The sequence below is a fragment of the Muntiacus reevesi genome, chromosome 1 (genome assembly GCF_963930625.1).
Source record: "Muntiacus reevesi chromosome 1, mMunRee1.1, whole genome shotgun sequence".
NCBI classification, from domain to species: domain Eukaryota; kingdom Metazoa; phylum Chordata; class Mammalia; order Artiodactyla; family Cervidae; genus Muntiacus; species Muntiacus reevesi.
This window is the reverse complement of record NC_089249.1, coordinates 96,985,404-97,004,351: the sequence shown is the minus strand read 5'-3', so window position 1 is coordinate 97,004,351 and position 18,948 is coordinate 96,985,404. Positions and strand designations below refer to the sequence as shown.

At 36.9% G+C, this 18,948-nt stretch overlaps 1 protein-coding gene across 1 annotated transcript in view; it reads right to left on the bottom strand.

Annotated features, from left to right (window-relative positions):
- Window positions 1-18,948, bottom strand: part of LOC136148229 (mitochondrial adenyl nucleotide antiporter SLC25A24) — a 65,623-nt gene that overhangs the window by 26,559 nt on the left and 20,116 nt on the right. Inside the window, exons 3-6 of the mRNA XM_065907650.1 lie at window positions 17,984-18,071; window positions 10,308-10,419; window positions 5,159-5,317; window positions 2,215-2,367 (exon numbers count right to left, since the gene is read on the bottom strand). Of these exons, the coding sequence (XP_065763722.1) occupies window positions 2,215-2,367; window positions 5,159-5,317; window positions 10,308-10,419; window positions 17,984-18,071 (512 nt within the window). The remainder of the gene's footprint in view (window positions 1-2,214; window positions 2,368-5,158; window positions 5,318-10,307; window positions 10,420-17,983; window positions 18,072-18,948) is intronic.

Here is an 18,948-nt window from a genome sequence, read left to right as displayed (position 1 = left end):
TGGGAACACACAACGAAAACAAATACTGCCTAAGGAAGCTCACAGTCCTGAATTCAATACTGAATTCTGATGAAAGTGCTAACAGAGGAAAACAAAGGGAAGGTTTCCTGGAGGAAATAACTCTCCAGTAAAGTGTTGAAGCATGTTTACCACCATAAGACCTAGAGAAAGAGGAATGGGATGTGTGCGCATGTGTCTGCATGTGTCTGTCTGTCTGACTAGAGTGGGGGTGGTGGAGGGATGACTGTGAAGTACCCCTGGGATATCTAAGTGGAGATGCACAGATATGCAGTGCACAGGTGGATGTGTAGGTACCAGGATGAATAGAGAAATGCTAGAAGGGAAGGCAGTTAGAATATAGATGGCAGCTGAAACCAAGAGAACACAACACCACACTGCCTCCCTGATCCTGATAAAACCACACTGTTATGCCAGTGAGAACCCAAATGGACCACCGCTTTATCCTGTGTTGATGTGTTTAAGAGATCTACATACCCAGGCTGGCACTATCCTTTTATTCATTTTCTAAACTGTTAGTTTTTCAATGAAACAAAACCTATTTGAATCCAGAAGGGAGTCAGCTAGGTACTCTGGGAAATCTGACAATACGTATGGCATAATAGTTATCCCAAAGTAGTTTACAATTTGCTAGGGAAAAGAAGGGGTTTTCTATTATCTAGTGGAAAACTGAATATTCCATAATATAGTATTCTAAGGAAATCAGGCAGATGAGGCATCAGTTTTGGTTCGGATGCTTAGGAAATGGCTTCTAATAGGAAGCTGGGCTTTACAGAGCCTTGGGGGATAAACAGACCTACACCAAGGAGAGAAAATAAACAGGTAAAACAGGCCCCAGAGACCACAAGGACACTGCACCACTTTGTGCAGAGAGCTGTCTCCTAATCTCTAAGAAAATTTATCATGCGGAAATTAGAATACTGTGAAGAGCACCCAGAAAGGAGTCTGGCTGGATGGAAGCAGAGGATGCCTGTTGGTGGCATCCAAGGTAAGAATTAGCCAAGTAGCATAAAGTGTAATACACATATCTGCTTACAGTAATACAAACTTCCAAAAATACTGACTTCCTGCCTATGGAATAATGGTTTTATTAATATACTTCAATATTTGTTTTAGGCTATGACTTTCCTATCATAAAATCCAGTATGTGGTCAGAATAACCTACAGGTATCTAAAATGCAACCCCTAACTCATGATTTCATAGAAGGAAAATATCCTTCCCAATGACAGGCTATAATTTAAGTCACAGAGGCTAGATTCTTTTTTCATTTTGTTTCTTTGCTTCTCTATTTTTTAAGCCAAGAAAAGACACCTTCTCAAGAGTATTCTGTTGCTCAAGAACTAAACACTAAAAAAAAAAAAACTAAACACTTTCAAAAATAATCAAAAATTTATTTGAAATAATACAACATATAAGGTGGAGTTAAATTTCAAGGTTCTTATTATCTATGGTTAACCATGACAAAAGAAATCATGGAAAGAATAATTTTGTGCATGCTTAACTAGACAACTCTGCTACTGACCATAAAGAGAAGCCAATTCTAAAATCCACTAGTGTATTTCCTCTTAACATCAAATTATGCTGATGTAGAATCCTAACATCCAAACATCCTAAACAGCCTAAGTCAACAGAAAGGTTAATTCAGAAGTAAATCGCATTCACTCATTTACTCATTCACTCACTCATTCAATACTTATTGAAAACTTATCACATGCCAGGCTCTGTCCATGTGCTCAAGTGCATGGAGAAGCAGCCAAGCCCCTGCCTGATGGAGCTTTCATTCTAAATCCAACTCAGTTTTATAGCAATGTCAGATTACACAAAGGACCTGAACTTAAAAGTTTTCCTTTCAGATTCTGGACGGGGACACTTTCAGAAAAACTTATGTGCAACAACATGTGCAACTTCTATTTTGAATTCAAAAATGAGTAGGTTAAAATCTTGCATTTTCTTTAAGAGCTACTTAGAAAACACAAAAACCTTTCTGATATAAGTAATAGGAAATTCAGAATCCCAGAATTTAGTCATGCGGAATCTCTAAATTAATCTAATCTCTGTAACAGAAATTCTTCATGGAGTATATGTGGAAAATTATCAGGTATTAAAATAATAATCTAAAATGCATGGTATTTTAATTGTTATTGAATCAGTTTGACTCCTCCTTGTTAACAAATTCCATAGGTGATAACTATTACCTGTTCATACGCCCAGAACTTAACAGCTGTCTCAGGAGCAATTTTAATGACATTTGTACCATTTCCTCTCCAAAGTGAGCGGATACCTCCTTCTTTCACCATTTGTCGAAAGCCGCCATATATGTTCATTTTCGCCGATTTTGATCCATGGACCTAAAAATAAAGCAAAATGATATAAAATACTGGTGAGATGTTATCATTGCTATTTCTAAAGCAGCAATACAACCACTCTCTTTCCTTCAATACTATTTATTACTACAAAAAGAATTTTTTTTAATATAGAAGGTTGAGAAAATACATAATAGGAAGAACTATTACCACCATTGTAGAAGCCTGACTCAAAGAAAAATTGATATCCTCATTGTGGGAAAGCAGAGAAGACATAATCGAAATTAAAATCGTGAACAGCACCCGTAAGATAAAATGAACCAACTTAATACCTATTAGGCTATGAAACACCCTTTGGCATATAAGTAAGTTCAATGTAAGAAAAATTAGAAAAGTATAGTGAAGGCAATATAGTATTCCTCCTCCCTGAGAAATAATACAGACATGAAATATAAATGGGGCTGAAAACAATTTGGATATTATGTTTCTCAGAACCGTAGAGACTAGGGTATACATAGCCTGACACCAAAAACAAAACCTGTACATTCTATGGCTTATCTTGAGGTATCATGTGTGAACTCCTGACCCAGTGAGTATCGATAAATTACCTGACTCATACTACCAATCTCATAGTTGTTTAAATAAACTAGACCTTATGCTCGCCTCTATCTAAAACTGATTCCATATAATAAACCCCAAATAAAGAAGTCAGCTATTCTTTTTTGTTTTTATTTTGCAATGGGATATAGTCAATTAACAATGTTGTGATAGTTTCAGGTGAATAGCAAAAGTACTCAGCCATACAGTCACATGTATCCATTCTCCTCCAAATTCCCCTCCCATCCAGGCTTCTACATAACATTGAGCAGAATTCCATGTGCTACCAGGAGTAGCAGGTCCTCATTGGCTATCCATTTTAAATATAGTGTGTTATACATGTTATATATATAACATATATATACATAATATATGTTATATATATAAAACATATATATATATATACAGTTCACCCCAAGCTCCCTAACTATCCCTTCCCCCTGGCAACCTTAAGTTTGTTCTCTAAGCCTGTGAATCTCTTCCTGTTTTGTAAGCAAGTTCATTGTATCATTTCTTTTTAGATTCCACATTTATGCGAAGTCATACAACATTTCTCCTTCTCTGTCAAAAGTCAGCTATTCTTCTGATTGTTTCAGCTTACACAAAATGAGTCACTACTACATTAAAAAAAAAAAAGATCAGAGGGGCTGACAATTAAAAGTTAGCCATGAGGGCAGTATGTGATGTAATCACAATAAAAACCCTCAACACCAAAGACTCAGGTGAGCTTCCTTGACTGGTGTGCAACTCTAGGCATGCTGTCACAAGCTGATGCCAAGAAATAACACATTGTGACTCTTCGGGGAGAAAACAACAGAAATTCTGCGTTTGATTCTTCCATGGACTCAGTCCTATGCTCTTTGTTCCTTGGCTGATTTTAATCTGTATCTTTAGTTGTAATAAACCATAAGTATAAAAGCTTCCAGTGAGTTCTGTGAATTGCTGAATCTGAAGGTACTTTGAGAAACTTCCTGCCCTTGTAGGAAATAAAGTTGAAATATACCCATTTTATTTTAAATAAACAGCACAGTAAAATATGACAAAGGAAAGATGAATGCTTATTCAAAATTTCTCAAAGTCAATTTACTACCGTTCCTAAGAACAAAAATACATGCCCATTCTCTCTTCTTTTTCTTTAAAGCAGTATCATTCCCCCTAAATATATTTTGAGATGTAGATACATTCTAGATGAATTCTAGTTGAAAATGTTGTCAGAAATCATTCCGTACAGAAATCTAAGGACAAATACAAAAGTACTGACCACAGGAATAATAACACAACTTTTAAAAACCTTCTTAAAGCAACTCCTATATTCCAGTGGGGTGTCCCAGCCTACCAGGCATTCTCCCCTAACTTCCATTGTTTAATGTTTTTACCACTCTTGTTAGATAGTCTTACTCCCAATCTAGAATGAAAGAAAATGAAGCCTCAGGCGTTTCACACAGTATGAGAAATACAGTCAAAAACACTCCATTCCTTGTCTAATTCGTTGTGAAGGAAAAGTTATTCCACTCTCTGAGCCAGATAATATGAGGACAAAATCCCCCTAGCTGCATTATTAGAAGATTAAATGGGTTACCATAATGAGCACCAAATAAATACTAATCCTTTCCTTTTCCTCTTTCTTTCCACTCTGACTAGCCAGGGTTACACTGATAGTAAACAGCAAAGTCAATCTATAAAACCAGGTCCTTTCTGCTAACCTCAGATTTAGAATAACTTTTTAAATTACATCCTTGTTCCAAGAGTCTAGATTTCAGAAAAAAACCCTCTTTTAAGAAAGTACATAAAATAGAAGGAAAATATAAGTAGTTTAAGGAGAGTACTACAACAATGGCTAGAGATTTTCCTTTCTAATTAAACATTTGAATAGGCACAGGATGCCAAGATTAAAAGTTCATCACACACATGTTCATCACACCTTCCTGGAGAAGGAAATGGCAATCCACTCCAGTATTCTTGCCTGGAAAATCCCATGGACAGAGGAGCCTTGCAGGCTATAGTCCATAGGGTCACAAAGACTCAGACACGACTGAGCGATTGAGCACATACATATGTACCAACAATTTAACGTAAATACTTACATGGACTGAATTTAGGATTAATAGCAAGAAAATTGAGAGACTCTTTTAAAGGTATGATCATTACTGAGATGTCTTCTATCTTTTTTCAAAGTACCACATTTCTCACTATTTCAGAATATTTTGGACACACTTAGACACAAGGTCCTAAAGCTCACCTGCATCATGACTTTCAGACGATCCAGAGGGGCCGTGCTTGTCCGAGAGACGGCCCCGGCAACACCTCCTGCCAAAAGCTGCCTCCACCACTGTCCCGACTTTTTTTCATCTTCTGTGAATTCATCTGGAATAGTTAAACTATCTCCTATGTCAATACCCTGTTAAAATGGAAGAAAAATCCCCAGGCTCCTTCAATTAAAGATAGATCATTCCAGAAGGTTTGTTTCTTTTAGAGAAGAATTACCTGTCATTTTATAAAGATCAGTTTCCATCCTTAGAAAGTATTATACTGAACCAATTTGAGCATTTAGGATTATAAGTAGCCTATTTACACTAAATACAGTATCAGATCACAAGAAATGAAAATAAACAGTAATTACAAATTTACAATACCAACAACTACAAATTTTCTTAACAGATTCAGGATAACTTTTCCAGGTCTCAGTTAGAATGAAAGAGCAGTGTTTTATCAGATGTAGAGAATCTTACTAGCTATAGAAAGAATTATTTTGTCAGTTCTTCAAAGATACTCCTTTTATCTCAAAATTATATCCACATTATATTTTATATCATGATATGTGCTCTAAATATATACATGAAAATTAAATTAAAACTGTAATGTGAATACCCCTAAACTCATTTCCTGTCTATAAATATTTTTATAAATCCATTAAAAAATTTAGCTAACAAGGAAGTAGTATTTAAAATTATCTACCTTTCAATCTATTCTAAACATTACAATGGATTACAAATATAACTTGACAGAAACAAAGTTCTATAATAATATTTTTACAGCTTTATTATCTAAATGGTTCTAGTGTAATAGATTTTATAGGTAAGAGTGTTAGGGTAAGAAGCTATGCTACAATAGAAATCCCCTACTTCCTTATTTTTACTATCAAAAAAATGAATACATGATTATAGCTTCAACTGTCCACAGGGTCGCACAGAGTCAGACACGACTGAAGCGACTTAGCATGCATGCGTGCATTAACTATCTCCAAAGATAAAATAATAATTTGATTATGTAAATATGATTTCACCTAAGCATAAATTTTATCAAGGCAACTGAACTACTAATATAGTATTATTTTATACTCATAGTTGAAAAGGCATCATTTTCTGTTGCTGTTCAGTTGCTAAGTCATGTCTGACTCTGCAACCACATGAACTGCTGTCCTTCACTATCTCCTGGAGTTTGTTCAAACTCATGTCCACTGAGTCAGTGATGCTATCTAACCATCTCATCCTCTGCCGGCATTAGTCACCACTAATTTTACAATTTTCTAGGTAAGGTTAGGCATTGTTACTAGTGGCAATCTGAATGCTAGGCTTCCTTTAGTACATATAAAATGTACTGAAATCCGGGAATAAGTTTAGAAGTCAAGCCTATTAGAAAAATTAAATTATCTCAAAGAGTTTCCAATGTTTCCAGGAACAGATTGCACACTGAAATCAATTTTATTTATGTCAAGATATTTCAGCAGGAAATTAATGGAACTTAATTAAAATTTGAAAGTTTTGACGAATACAGAGAGATTATCTGCAATGCTGAGCAGATGAGCCAAACATTTGTTTAACTTTCGATGATTATTATGATAGAAGCCTTATTCCAGAGATAAATCTAAACAAGCAAGTTTCAGAAGGGATCTTTGGCCATATGAACCATGAGGTACTGAGATTATCTAGGTGATACATTATCTATACAAAGTAACAGCCTGTAACCTTTACACTTCCCTAAGGCAGAATCCTTCAGTTCAGTTCAGTTCAGTTCAGTCGCTCAGTCGTATCCGACTCTTTGTGACCTCATGAATTGCTGCACACCAGGGCTCCCTGTCCATCATCAACTCCAAGAGTTTACTCAAACTCATGTCCATCGAGTCAGTGACGCCATCCAGCCATCTCATCCACTGTTGTCCCCTTCTCCTCCTGCCCTCAATCTTTCCCAGCATCAGGGTCTTTACCAATGAGTCAACTCTTCGCATGAGGTGGCCAAAATATTGGAGTTTCAGCTCCATCATCAGTCCTTCCAATGAACACCCTGGACTGATCTCTTATAGGATGGACTGGTTGGATCTCCTTGCAGCCCAAGGGACTCTCAAGAGTCTTCTCCAACAACACAGTTCAAAAGCATCAATTTTTTCGGCACTCAGCTTTCTTCACAGTCCAACTCTCACATCCATACATGACCACTGGAAAAAACCATAGCCTTGACTGGAGGGACCGTTGTTGGCAAAGTAATGTCTCTGCTTTTTAATGTGCTATCTAGGTTGGTCATAACTTTCCTTCTAAGGAGTAAGCGTCTTTTAATTTCATGGCTGCAATCACCATCTGCAGTGATTTTGGAACCCCAAAAAATAATGTCTGACACTGTTTCCACTGTTTCCCCAACTATTTCCCATGAAGTGATGGGACCAGATGCCATGATCTTAGTTTTCTGAATGTTGAGCTTTAAGTCAACTTTTTCACTCTCCTCTTTCACTTTCATCAAAGGCTTTTTAGTTCCTCTTCAATTTCTGTCATAAGAGTGGTATCATCTACATATCTGAGGTTATTGATAGTTCTCCCAGCAATCTTGATTCCAGCCTGTGCTTCCTCCAGCTCAGTGTTTCTCATAATGTACTCTGCATATAAGTTAAATAAGCAGGGTGACAATACACAGCCTTGATGTACCCCTTTACCTGTTTGGAACCAGTTTGTTGTTCCATGTCCGGTTCTAACTGTTGCTTCCTGACCTGCATATAGGTTTCTCAAGAGGCAGATCAGGTGGTCTGGTATTCCAATTTCTTTCAGAATTTTCCACAGCTTATTGTGATCCACACAGTCAAAGGCTTTCGCATAGTCAATAAAGCAGAAATAGATGTTTTTCTGGAATTATCTTCCTCTTTCTATGATCCAGCAGATGTTGGCAATTTGATCTCTGGTTCCTCTGCCTTTTCTAAAGCCAGCTTGAACATCTGGAAGTTCAAGGTTCACATATTGCTGAAGCCTGGCTTGGAGAATTTTGAGCATTATTTTACTAGCGTGTGAGATGAGGGCAATTATGCAGTAGTTTGAGCATTGTTTGGGATTGCCTTTCTTTGGGATTGGAATGAAAACTGACCTTTTCCAGTCCTGTGGCCACTGCTGAGTTTTCCAAATTTGCTGGCATATTGAGTGCATCACTTTCACAGCATCATTTTTTAGGATTTGAAATAGCTCAACTGGAATTCCATCACCTCCACTAGCTTTGTTCGTAGTGATGCTTTCTAAGGCCCACTTGACTTCATATTCCAAGATGACTGGCTCTTGGTGAGTGATCACACCACTGTGATTATCTGGGTAGTGAAAATCTTTTTTGTAGAGTTCTTCTGTGTATTCTTGCCACCTCTTCTTAATATCTTTTGCTTCTGTTAGGTCCGTACCATTTCTGTCCTTTATCGAACTCATCTTTGCATGAAATGTTCCCTTGGTATCTCTAATTTTCTTGAAGAGATCTCTAGTTTTTCCCATTCTGTTGTTTTCCTCTATTTCTTTGCATTGATCGCTGAGCAAGGCCTTCTTATCTCTCCTGGCTATTCTTTGGAACTCTGCATTCAAATGGGAATATCTTTCCTTTTCTCCCTTGCTTTTTGCTTCTCTTCTTTTCACAGCTATTTGTAAGGCCTCATCCGACAACCATTTTGCCTTTTTGCATTTCTTTTCCATGGGGATGGTCTTGATCCCTGTCTCCTGTACAATGTCACGAAACTCCATCTATAGTTCATCAGGCACTCTGTCTATCAGATATAGTCCCTTAAATCTATTTCTCACTTCCACTGTATAGTCATAAGGGATTTGATTTAGGTCATACCTGAATGGTCTAGTGGTTTTGCCTACTTTCTTCAATTTAGGTCTGAATTTGGCAATAAGGAGTTCATGATCTGAACCACAGTCAGCTCCCATTCTTGTTTTTGCTGACTGTATAGAGCTTCTCCATCTTTGGCTGCAAAGAATATAATCAATCTGACTTCGGTGTCAACCACATGGTGATGTCCATGTGTAGAGTCTTCTCTTGTGTTGTTGACAGAGGGTGTTTGCTATGACCAGTGCGTTCTCTTGGCAAAATTCTATTAGCCTTTGCCCTGCTTCATTCTTTACTCCAAGGCCAAATTTGCCTGTCACTCCAGGTGTTTCTTGACTTCCTACTTTTGCATTCCAGTCCCCTATAATGAAAAGGACACCTTTTTTGGGTGTTAGCTCTAAAAGGTCTTGTAGGTCTTCATAGAACCGTTCAACTTCAGCTTTTTCAGCGTTACTGGTTGGGGCATAAGCTTGGATTACCTTGATATTGAATTGTTTGCCTTGGAAACAAACAGAGATCATTCTGGCGTTTTTGAGATTGCATCCAAGTACTGCATTTCGGACTCTTTTGTTGACCATTATGGCTACTCCATTTCTTCTAAGGGATTCCTGCCCACAGTAGTAGATATAATGGTCATCTGAGTTAAATTCACCCATCTCAGTCCATTTTAGTTCGCTGATTCCTAGAATGTCAACATTCACTCTTGCCATCTACTGTTTGACCACTTCCAATTTGCCTTGACTCATGGACCTAACATTCCAGGTTCCTATGCAATATTGCTCTTTACAGCATTGGACCTTGCTTCTGTCACCAGTCAGAATCCTTAAATGCCTATAAAAGCTGAGCAGCTTATCTTCACAAGATTTCTGGAAGGCAGTAGCTCTTCCAAGTTTTGTGAATAGTAAACATAGGAACTACCTCTGCAATTTTTATGAAGTCTTGGGTTTGTTTGTTGTTTTTTTTTTAAGATATTCAGTTGTGTCTGACTCTGCGGACCCATGGACTATAGCCTACCAGGCTCCTCTGTCCATGGGATTTTCCAGGCAAGAATACTGGAGTGGGTTGCCATTTCCTTCTCCAGGGGATCTTCCCAACCCAGGGATCAAACCCAGGTCTCCCACATTGTAGGCAGATGATTTAGCGTCTGAGCTACCAGGGAAGTCCCCACAACTAACAGAGTATTTAGAATTCTTACACGTCAATGAGCTAGCTACAGAGACTTAGGCGCCCTGACCCACAAGTGCTGCAGAGTACTCCTGGATGACAACTGTACCAATGGCTTACAGCTCCAAATAAGTGTAAACTAATACATAAAGTGGACTTACAGTAGAATGTTTCCAGAAACGGATGATTTCCTCAATGTCTGTAACGGGGTTAAATAAGAAGTAGTCCCGCCATTCATTCCAGTCCACTGTCATCGTCCCATCAGCATCAATGCTGAAAATAAAAAGAAGCTGATTAAAGAATAAAATACAATTTTTAATAAAGATAACATTATTGGCCATGTTGCAGAATGACAATTTTTCTTCCAACTTAATATTCTTCTAAGGTTTTTGCAAATGGCAAATGGCAACAAGCATTTGATGATCTGTTAGTTTTAACCATTTTAAATAAAAATGGACTCCAAGTTTATAGATCTCACTAAAAGCTATTTTTGGTGCTGCATCAAACTCCAAATCAATTAACTAACAAAGATAAAATTGGGGGATAGTCCATGACTGACTCATGTGAATGTATGGCAAAAACCACCACAATATTGTAATTAGCTTCCAATTAAAATAAATTTTAAAAACTTTTTAAAAAATTGGGGGGCAGTAATGAATAAACTAATGATTTATTTTTCTTACACTGGCTCAGGAAGATAGTTCTTAATGTTCTATTTTAACATTTGGATGTAACTTTGGAATATACTCAAAAAACGCTATAATTTCCTTCTCCAGTTTTCTCTATGCTAAGAAAACCAGCAGTGATTATATATATTTAAAAAATCTATTATAAAGCAATCATCAATCAGTTAAAAATAAGCAGAAATCCTAATACCTTATCTTCAATATTTCCAGTTAATATATTGTAGCCTTGAATATTTTTCATTAACTTTTTGCTTGTTTTAGAAGTTTCTTGGCAATAATGTCATTTGTACCTATTTTTTCCCTAAAAGTGACTCTAAACTGCCCAAGATTTTGACTGTTTTGTTCACTACTGTGAGACCCAGTACATAAAGTGGTCAGCAAAAATAAAGTGTTCAATTATTTGTTTAATTAACGAATATCTCTGAAAAAAAAAGCTTAAGCATCCCTCCAGATTTTTTATTTATTCTATGACTTGTGTGAAAGTGATGCATAAAGATGACAAATAAAATGCTATTTTCAGGTATTTTTTTATATTTTCTGGTTCCACTTTTAACTTTGATATGCATACATGAAATTACACTTAAATTTTCATTTGTTCTAGCACACAGGTATTAACATTTCATATTTGCCTAAGAGTCCTAGTTACTACTGATGTTTATAACATTATTCTACAGGGTTGCCATATTTATTCCTCTATTTTTAGTACTATTTTCTATTTTAATGCAATTGCTTATTGTCTGATCCTACCCCTCAACCTTCCACATGCAAACATCCTCTACAAGGCAAGGGTTTTTGTTTATTTTATTGACTGATATGGCCGAGGTGTCTAAAATAGTGCCTGGCGCAGAGCAAATTATTAACTGAATGAATAAATGAATTTCAAACTCTAGCTTACAGTCACAGAACACTCGTGTCAACAAACTTCTTAAGACAGTTCCATGGTGGGTTTAAACTGCATTTCTCTTCAAATTACTAAAGCTGTTGACCAACTTATCCTATTCACCTGCTATTCATTTTTTTCTTCTTGTGAAATGCTTGTTTATATCTTTTGCCCATTTGTCTAATGGGCTGTGTCCTTTTCTTAAATGTGTATAGTTCTTTATAAAATTGATTTAATCCTTCAAGTTATAAATTAGCAAGTAGTTTGTCTTTTCACTTTATTTATAGTATCCATGAATTATTACTGTTGTTCAGTCGCTAAATTATTCCAATTCTTTGTGACCCCATGGACTGTGGCACACACCAGGCTCCTCTGTCCTCCACTATCTCCCAGAGTTTGCTCAAATTAATGTCCATTCAGTCAGTGATGCTATCTAACCATCTCATCCTCTGCCGCCCCCTTTTCCCTTGCCTTCACTCTTTCCCAGCATCATGGTCTTTTCAAATAAGTCAGTTCTTTGCAACAGGTGGTCAAAATATTGCATCTTCAGCTTCAGCATCAGTCCTTCCAATGATTATTCAGGGTTGATTTCCTTTAGCATTGACTGGTCTGATCTCCTAGATGCTCTTAATTTTAATATAGCTGAATTTATCAATCTTTAATTTATGGTTATTGACTTCTGTATTTTTTAAAATAAACTCTTCCCTATACTGAGATATAGACATCTGCTTCTTTTTCCCTTAGAGGTATTACAGTGTAACTTTCACATTTAGTTTCATTTTTTAAATTGAAATATAGTTGATTTATGATATTGTGTTAGTTTCAGGTATATAGCAAATTGACTCAGTTTTATCTATTTCAGATTATTTTCTGTTACAGGTTATTACAAGATACTAAACATAGTTCCCTGTGCTATACAGTAAATCCTTGTTGCTTATCTATTTTATGTTTAGTAGTTTGTGTCTGTTAATCCCATACTCCTAATTTATCCCTCCCTCTACCCTTTCCCCTTATTTCAGATTATTTTCTGTTACAGGTTATTACAAGATACTAAACATAGTTCCCTGTGCTATACAGTAAATCCTTGTTGCTTATCTATTTTATGTTTAGTAGTTTGTATCCGTTAATCCCATACTCCTAATTTATCCCTCCCCCCACCCTTTCCCCTTTGGTAACCATAATTTGCCTTCTATGTCTGTGATTCTATGCATGATGTAAGGCAGGTATCCAACTGCATTTCTGTCTGCTTGGATAACCAGAAGCACCAGTACCATTTATTGCATAGTCTCTTCTTTTCAAAGGGATTTGCAAAGTTACTTCTCTCATGTGACAAATCCCAAACACGGATGGGTCTGTTACTGGGAGGGTAAGCTCCATTTGTCAACTTGTCTATCTGTGTAGCAACACCCCTCACTAGATCTTAATTATAGCTCATAACAACTTTCGATAATCTGATGGAGCAGGTCCCCGGCTCCTTACGGTTCTCCAAGAATGTCTTGGTTATTGTTGGATCTGTATAGTTTCATTTTTCTCTGGAAATACTTTATAGTCCCAATGCTGGGACAGAGAACAATTGAGAGGATAGTTCTCAGGATTGAGAGAAAGCAAGTAGGAATGGTGAAAGAATCAAGAGAAGACTGATGAACTGGTGGAAATGAAGGGGCCAGAAGTCTGTAAGTCACAATGCAAGTACCAGAGGAGCAAGACAGTGTAGAATCTAAAGGAAGAAGGGGTCATAAGGTAGGATACAGGTATTTAAGACTTTGGAGGAGAAGCAGCTTCAAGTTATGATACAGTTGGAGAGAGAGTGGGCTACTGAAGCAAAATGAAATAGAAGGCTCAGGTGCTGAGGAAAGTGAGGAACATTAACGCTAGAAAGTAAGGGGAGCTGCCAGCATGAATACTGAGGTTTCCTAGGACTTTGGACAAAGAGAAAATGACCATTTGACAAGTGCCAATGTCTTCGATAGATGTAGAGAAGGAACTAGAGGTAAAGATGTGAGAGGAAAGATGGAGATGAAAGCCTAAAAGGAAAGTGGCTTTTTTACTTGAGAGCAGAAGATAAAGATACATGAAGCATACATATTTGGGAGAGACATCTATTTCAGTTACTCCCCACCATATCTTCTACTGAAAACAGAGAACCAGGAGGCTATATTTCAATAGGCTATGGTTCCTGTCTAATACTCTGATGATTCAGCCACAGCTGCTTCAAACAGCACCTTTCACATTTCTTTCCCATGAATTCAGTCTTGGAAACAGTAAGAGACAGTGAAATGGCAGAAAAGAAACTGGCATTTGGAGGTATATGAGTCACACTGATGGCTGAGCCTTCAAGGGGAAATCTGTGATTTCTACTACTGAAAACACAATTGTGAGATAATAGAAAATGTATAATTTGGTCTCTGTTCCCTGCTCCTGGCTCAGAGTCCCTACAGCCCTTCTACGCTGTAAGTGATAAAAGCTCTAGGGCATCTCTTGTTCTAATGAGGCAACTCTGGCTGGGCACCTGGATGAGGAATGGTCATCAGAAAAACTAAGCCATGATCAGAAGCTTGGAATTTTCAGCCCCTTCCCTCCCAATCCCAACCCCCAATTCTCCAGAGAGGAGAAAGGGACTGAAAATGGAGTTAATAACTGTTCATGCCTACATGAAGAAGTCTCCATAACAATCCAAACAGTATAGGATTCAGGGAGCTTCTGGTTAATAAACACATCCACACACCAGCAGGATGACACATCCCAACTCCTGTGCTCGGGACCCATCCAGACCTCCTCTTGTGTGTATGTTTTTATTGGCTGTTCACCTGTATCCTTTATAATATCCGTTCATAAACTGCTAAACACAAATACACATTTCCCCAAGTTCTGTGAACCTGTCTGGCAAGTAACTGAATCCAGTGGGGAGAAGGTCATGGGAACCTCTGATCTGTAGCCAAGTCAGACAGAATCTGTGGGTAACCTAGGCACTTCCTACTCCTTGTGATTGGCATCTGAAGTGGAGAGTGGTCTTGTGAAACTGAGCCCTGAACATGTGGGATCTGACACTACCTCCAGGTCGACAATGTTAGAACTGAATTATACTGAATGACATCCAGCTGGCATCACTGAGAATTGCCTCTTGTGGGAGGAAAACCCACATATTTGGTGGCCAGAAACTTCGGAAGTAAAGTGTTTTGTGCGAGTAACAAAGGAGTCTCATAAAATGGAAAACGAAGCTTCTTCTCTAATCCAAACATATTCTAAAATTTTTACTGAAAAAGTATAAACGCTAATAGTAATAGCCTAACAGTGCAAAATAATATACATTAGCCACTGGGGAAACAAAAAAAACCATGATGAGATACCACTTCATAACCACATACCCATGGTTAAAATCAAAAGACGGAAAGAAAATAACGTCAGGGAAGATGTGGAGAAATTCAGGCCCTCCATACACTGCTGCTGGGATTGTAAAATGGTGCAGTCACTATGGAAAACAGTCTGTCAGTTTTTCAACCAGTTGAACATAGAGTTACCATATGACTCAGCGATTCTTCACTAGGTATATATCCAAGAGAATTATAAACAAGTTCACATAAAACTGTGTACACAAATATTCATAGCAGTAATATTCATGATAGCTGAATATTGGAAGCAAAAAATATTGGAAGTGGAAGCAACCCAAATGTCCATCTGTTGATGAATGGATGAATAAAGTGCGATATATACATAAAATGGAATATAACTTGGTCTATAAAAGGAATGAAGTAGTGATGCATGCCACAACATGGATAAAGCTTGAAAACATGATAAGTGAAAAAAAGCCAGACACAAATGTCACATGCTGAATGATTCTATTTTTTTATGAATGTCCAGAACAGACAAAGTAGATCAGTGGCTGCTGGAAGCTTGCAGGGCAAGGAGGAAGGAATGACTGCTAGTGGATACAGAGTTACTCTGGGGACTGAAGAAAATGTTCCAAAATTAGATAATGGTGATGGTTGCACAACTCTCTGAAAATAGTAAAAACCAGTGACCTGTACACTTTAAAAGAGTGAATTTTTTGCATGTGAACTACTTATCAATAAAGTTGTTATAAAATATTTATATATACAATTATATAGCATCATTTAAAAATCCACCCTCTATATTACCTGTGATTTATTCTGGAGCTTAGGCTGGAATTTGCATTCATCCTAAAGCTATCAAAAGGAATACAGAAATAGGATTTCTGGCCAAAAAATCAGAGAAATACTTTCAGTTTCCTGGAAAAATGTGGCTTTGGGGGCAGAACATTACATACCCCATATTCCACTTTAAAAATGCTATTGAAGGGCCTTCCCTGGTGGTCCAATGGTTAGGACTCCATATTTCCACTGCAAGGGGCACGGGTTGGATCCCTGGTTGGGAAACCGCACACCACACAGTGAGGCCAAAAATAAAAATTTTAAAAACGCTATTTATCTCCTTTTCATGTTTTAGCTTTACATTTCCTCAGGGAAACTTTCTGATCGAATGTTAACAAAAGTGACGCCAATGCATAGCTCTGAGATTTGCACCTTCCTATTAAGCAGTTGCTTGCAGAAGAAATTCTAAATAGACAAAAGGGAGGAAAATGCTACCAGTGCAGATACAAAAGGAGATAAACCAGACAATAAAGCCATTTGGAAGAAACTTTTTAGGTAATGTTGAAGACTGAAAACACTGACAAGAATACTAATAAAATGTAACCATCCTTTTCTATTTTGTTACCTTTTTTTTAAAATTGGTCACTGTATTGTATTTGTACAAAAAAGCTTTCAAGGACACTTAGACTTCAGAAATTATCACTCTATCCTGTGAAATAACACACTAAATCTGACTGCCCTGGGCAATAATATTCAAACTGTATCTCTATTTTCTGAAATAAAAAGGTATTTCTTTTTATGTGGGGGGGATATTTTCTCTTTTTTTCTTTTTTTTAAATTGAGGTACAACTGATTTATAATATATCAGTTCCAGGTGTACAATAGTGATTCAAAATTTTTATAGACTATACTCCACTTATAGTGTTTATAAAAATATTGGCTTTATTCCCTGTGCTGCACAATATATCCTTGTAGCCTATTTATTTTACACATAGTACCTCTCGTCCCCCTGTCTTGCCCTCCCCACTATCATCTCCTGATTAGTAACCACTGGTTTGTTCACTGAGTCTGCTTCCCTTCTGTTCACTAGTTTCTTAGATTCCACATATAAGTGAATCAGTATTTATCTTTCTTTGTCTGACTTTCACTAAACATAATCCCTCTAAGTCCATCCATGTTGCTGCAGATGGAAAATTTTCATCCTTTTTTATGGCTGAGTAATATTCCATTATGTATATCTACCATGTCTTCTTTATCCATTCATCTGTTGATGGACACTTAGGTTGCTTCTTTTTGACTATTGTAAATAGTGCTGTTATGAATTTTGGGGTGCATGCATCTTTTTGAAATAGCTTTTTCTTTCTTTTTTTTTTGATATATACCCAGGAGTGAAATTACTGGATCATATGGTAGCTCTATATTTAGTTTTTTGAGGAACCTGCATACTATGTTCCACAGTGGCTGCATCAAGTTACATTCCCACCAACGAAGTACAAGTGTTCCCTTTTTTCCACATCCTCATCAACGTTCCTTATTTGTGGTCTTTTTGATGATGGTCATTCTCAAGGTGTGAGGTGCTGCCTCATTGTGGTTCTGATTTGCATTTCTTTGATGATTAGCAATGTTTGAGCATTTTTTCATGTTCCTGTTGGCTACCTGTATATCTTTCTTGGAAAAATGTCTGTTCGGTTTTTCTGCCATTTCTTTTTATTCGACTTGTTTGTTCTTTTTAAATCAGTGTTTCTTTGTCAGTCAATGAGGAGATGTTTGGGATTTCCCTCTTATCTAGTCATGTCATGCATAAGATAAAGAAGTGATGAATCTGCTTGACTCCTCATCTTGAAACAATGAGTTCTACTGTCACATTAAAAACCAAATAGGAAAAGAGACAGCACTAAAACTTTTAGGCTCCTTCTGTAGAGATTTAGCATCTTCCTGTCATTCCACCAGTCCTGAAGGCCTTGAGAGAGTTTTCCCATTCCTACATTTTAGGTGCATTAGCACACACAAAATGAAAAGGGAGAAAAGTGGGGGAAGATATTGTGAGGGATGATAAGGTGCAGAGAATTGCTTTAAGTCATGCTTATAAATGCAGATCTCTATTACAGGATATTAAAATTTAAAAAAAAAAAAAAACAGTTGTCAATAGATGAACAGCTTACCTTCGAAGAATCAATTCTGCTTGTTGTTCAGAAATAGTTAGACCTAGTATCTGGAGAGACTGGACAATTTCAGAAGCCTCAATTTTTCCTTTAAAAAATAAAAATTATAAACTCAGAACTGACAAGGACCTTAGAAATATGACTTTCAAATCCCGTACTTTGTAAGGAAAAGCCTTGAACTGATTAAGGTAAAATTATGAATTTAGATGAGTTACAGATTTGCTTAAATACATACTGCAACACCAACTCAAATTTTAACAAATATATTAAGTACACATATATTATTTCATCCAAAAATCATAACAGCCTTGTAGGTAAATAATGATATTCCATCGAAAGAAGAGGCTGAGCTTACATGGCCCTACAAAGAAACCACACTAAGAAGCAACAGAGCTGAGGTACAAATCAAGACACTCAAATTTTGAAGTAAAGTCAGTTAAGGTAGGATCTCTTAAATATAAAGTATGCATTTACTAAATGATGAAGCATTTATTATGCATAAAGATGTGCTGCACTGAGTTAAAAGAAAGTAGAAAAATGACTAAATGAAGCCAAAGAGTGTGGACTATTCTTTTGAGAGATCTGGCAATAAAAATGAAGAAAGCAGGGATAGCAGGATGATGGGAGAAGAAAAATTATTATGATGAGAGCAATTAGAGCATGCTGTGGAAAGAAGAAACAGAGAAGAAGTAAGAGAAAATACAAGCAATAAATTCTAAGACTGCATTTCCCTGAAGCAGTTCACAGACTCATGATGATCCTAAGACTTTTGAATAGAAAAGGATAAAACAAAACAAAATAAAAGAGGGTCTGATGCCAAACCAGGATTAATAGCAAAGTTCTCCAGAAAAAGAGGAAGACAAAAACTACTGTTAGTGGTGAGAGGAAAAGACTACATTTAAGAGAAGGACATTGAAGGGATGACAGGATTGGGAGAGAACTTTCTAGGGAGAAGAAAGGAGCAG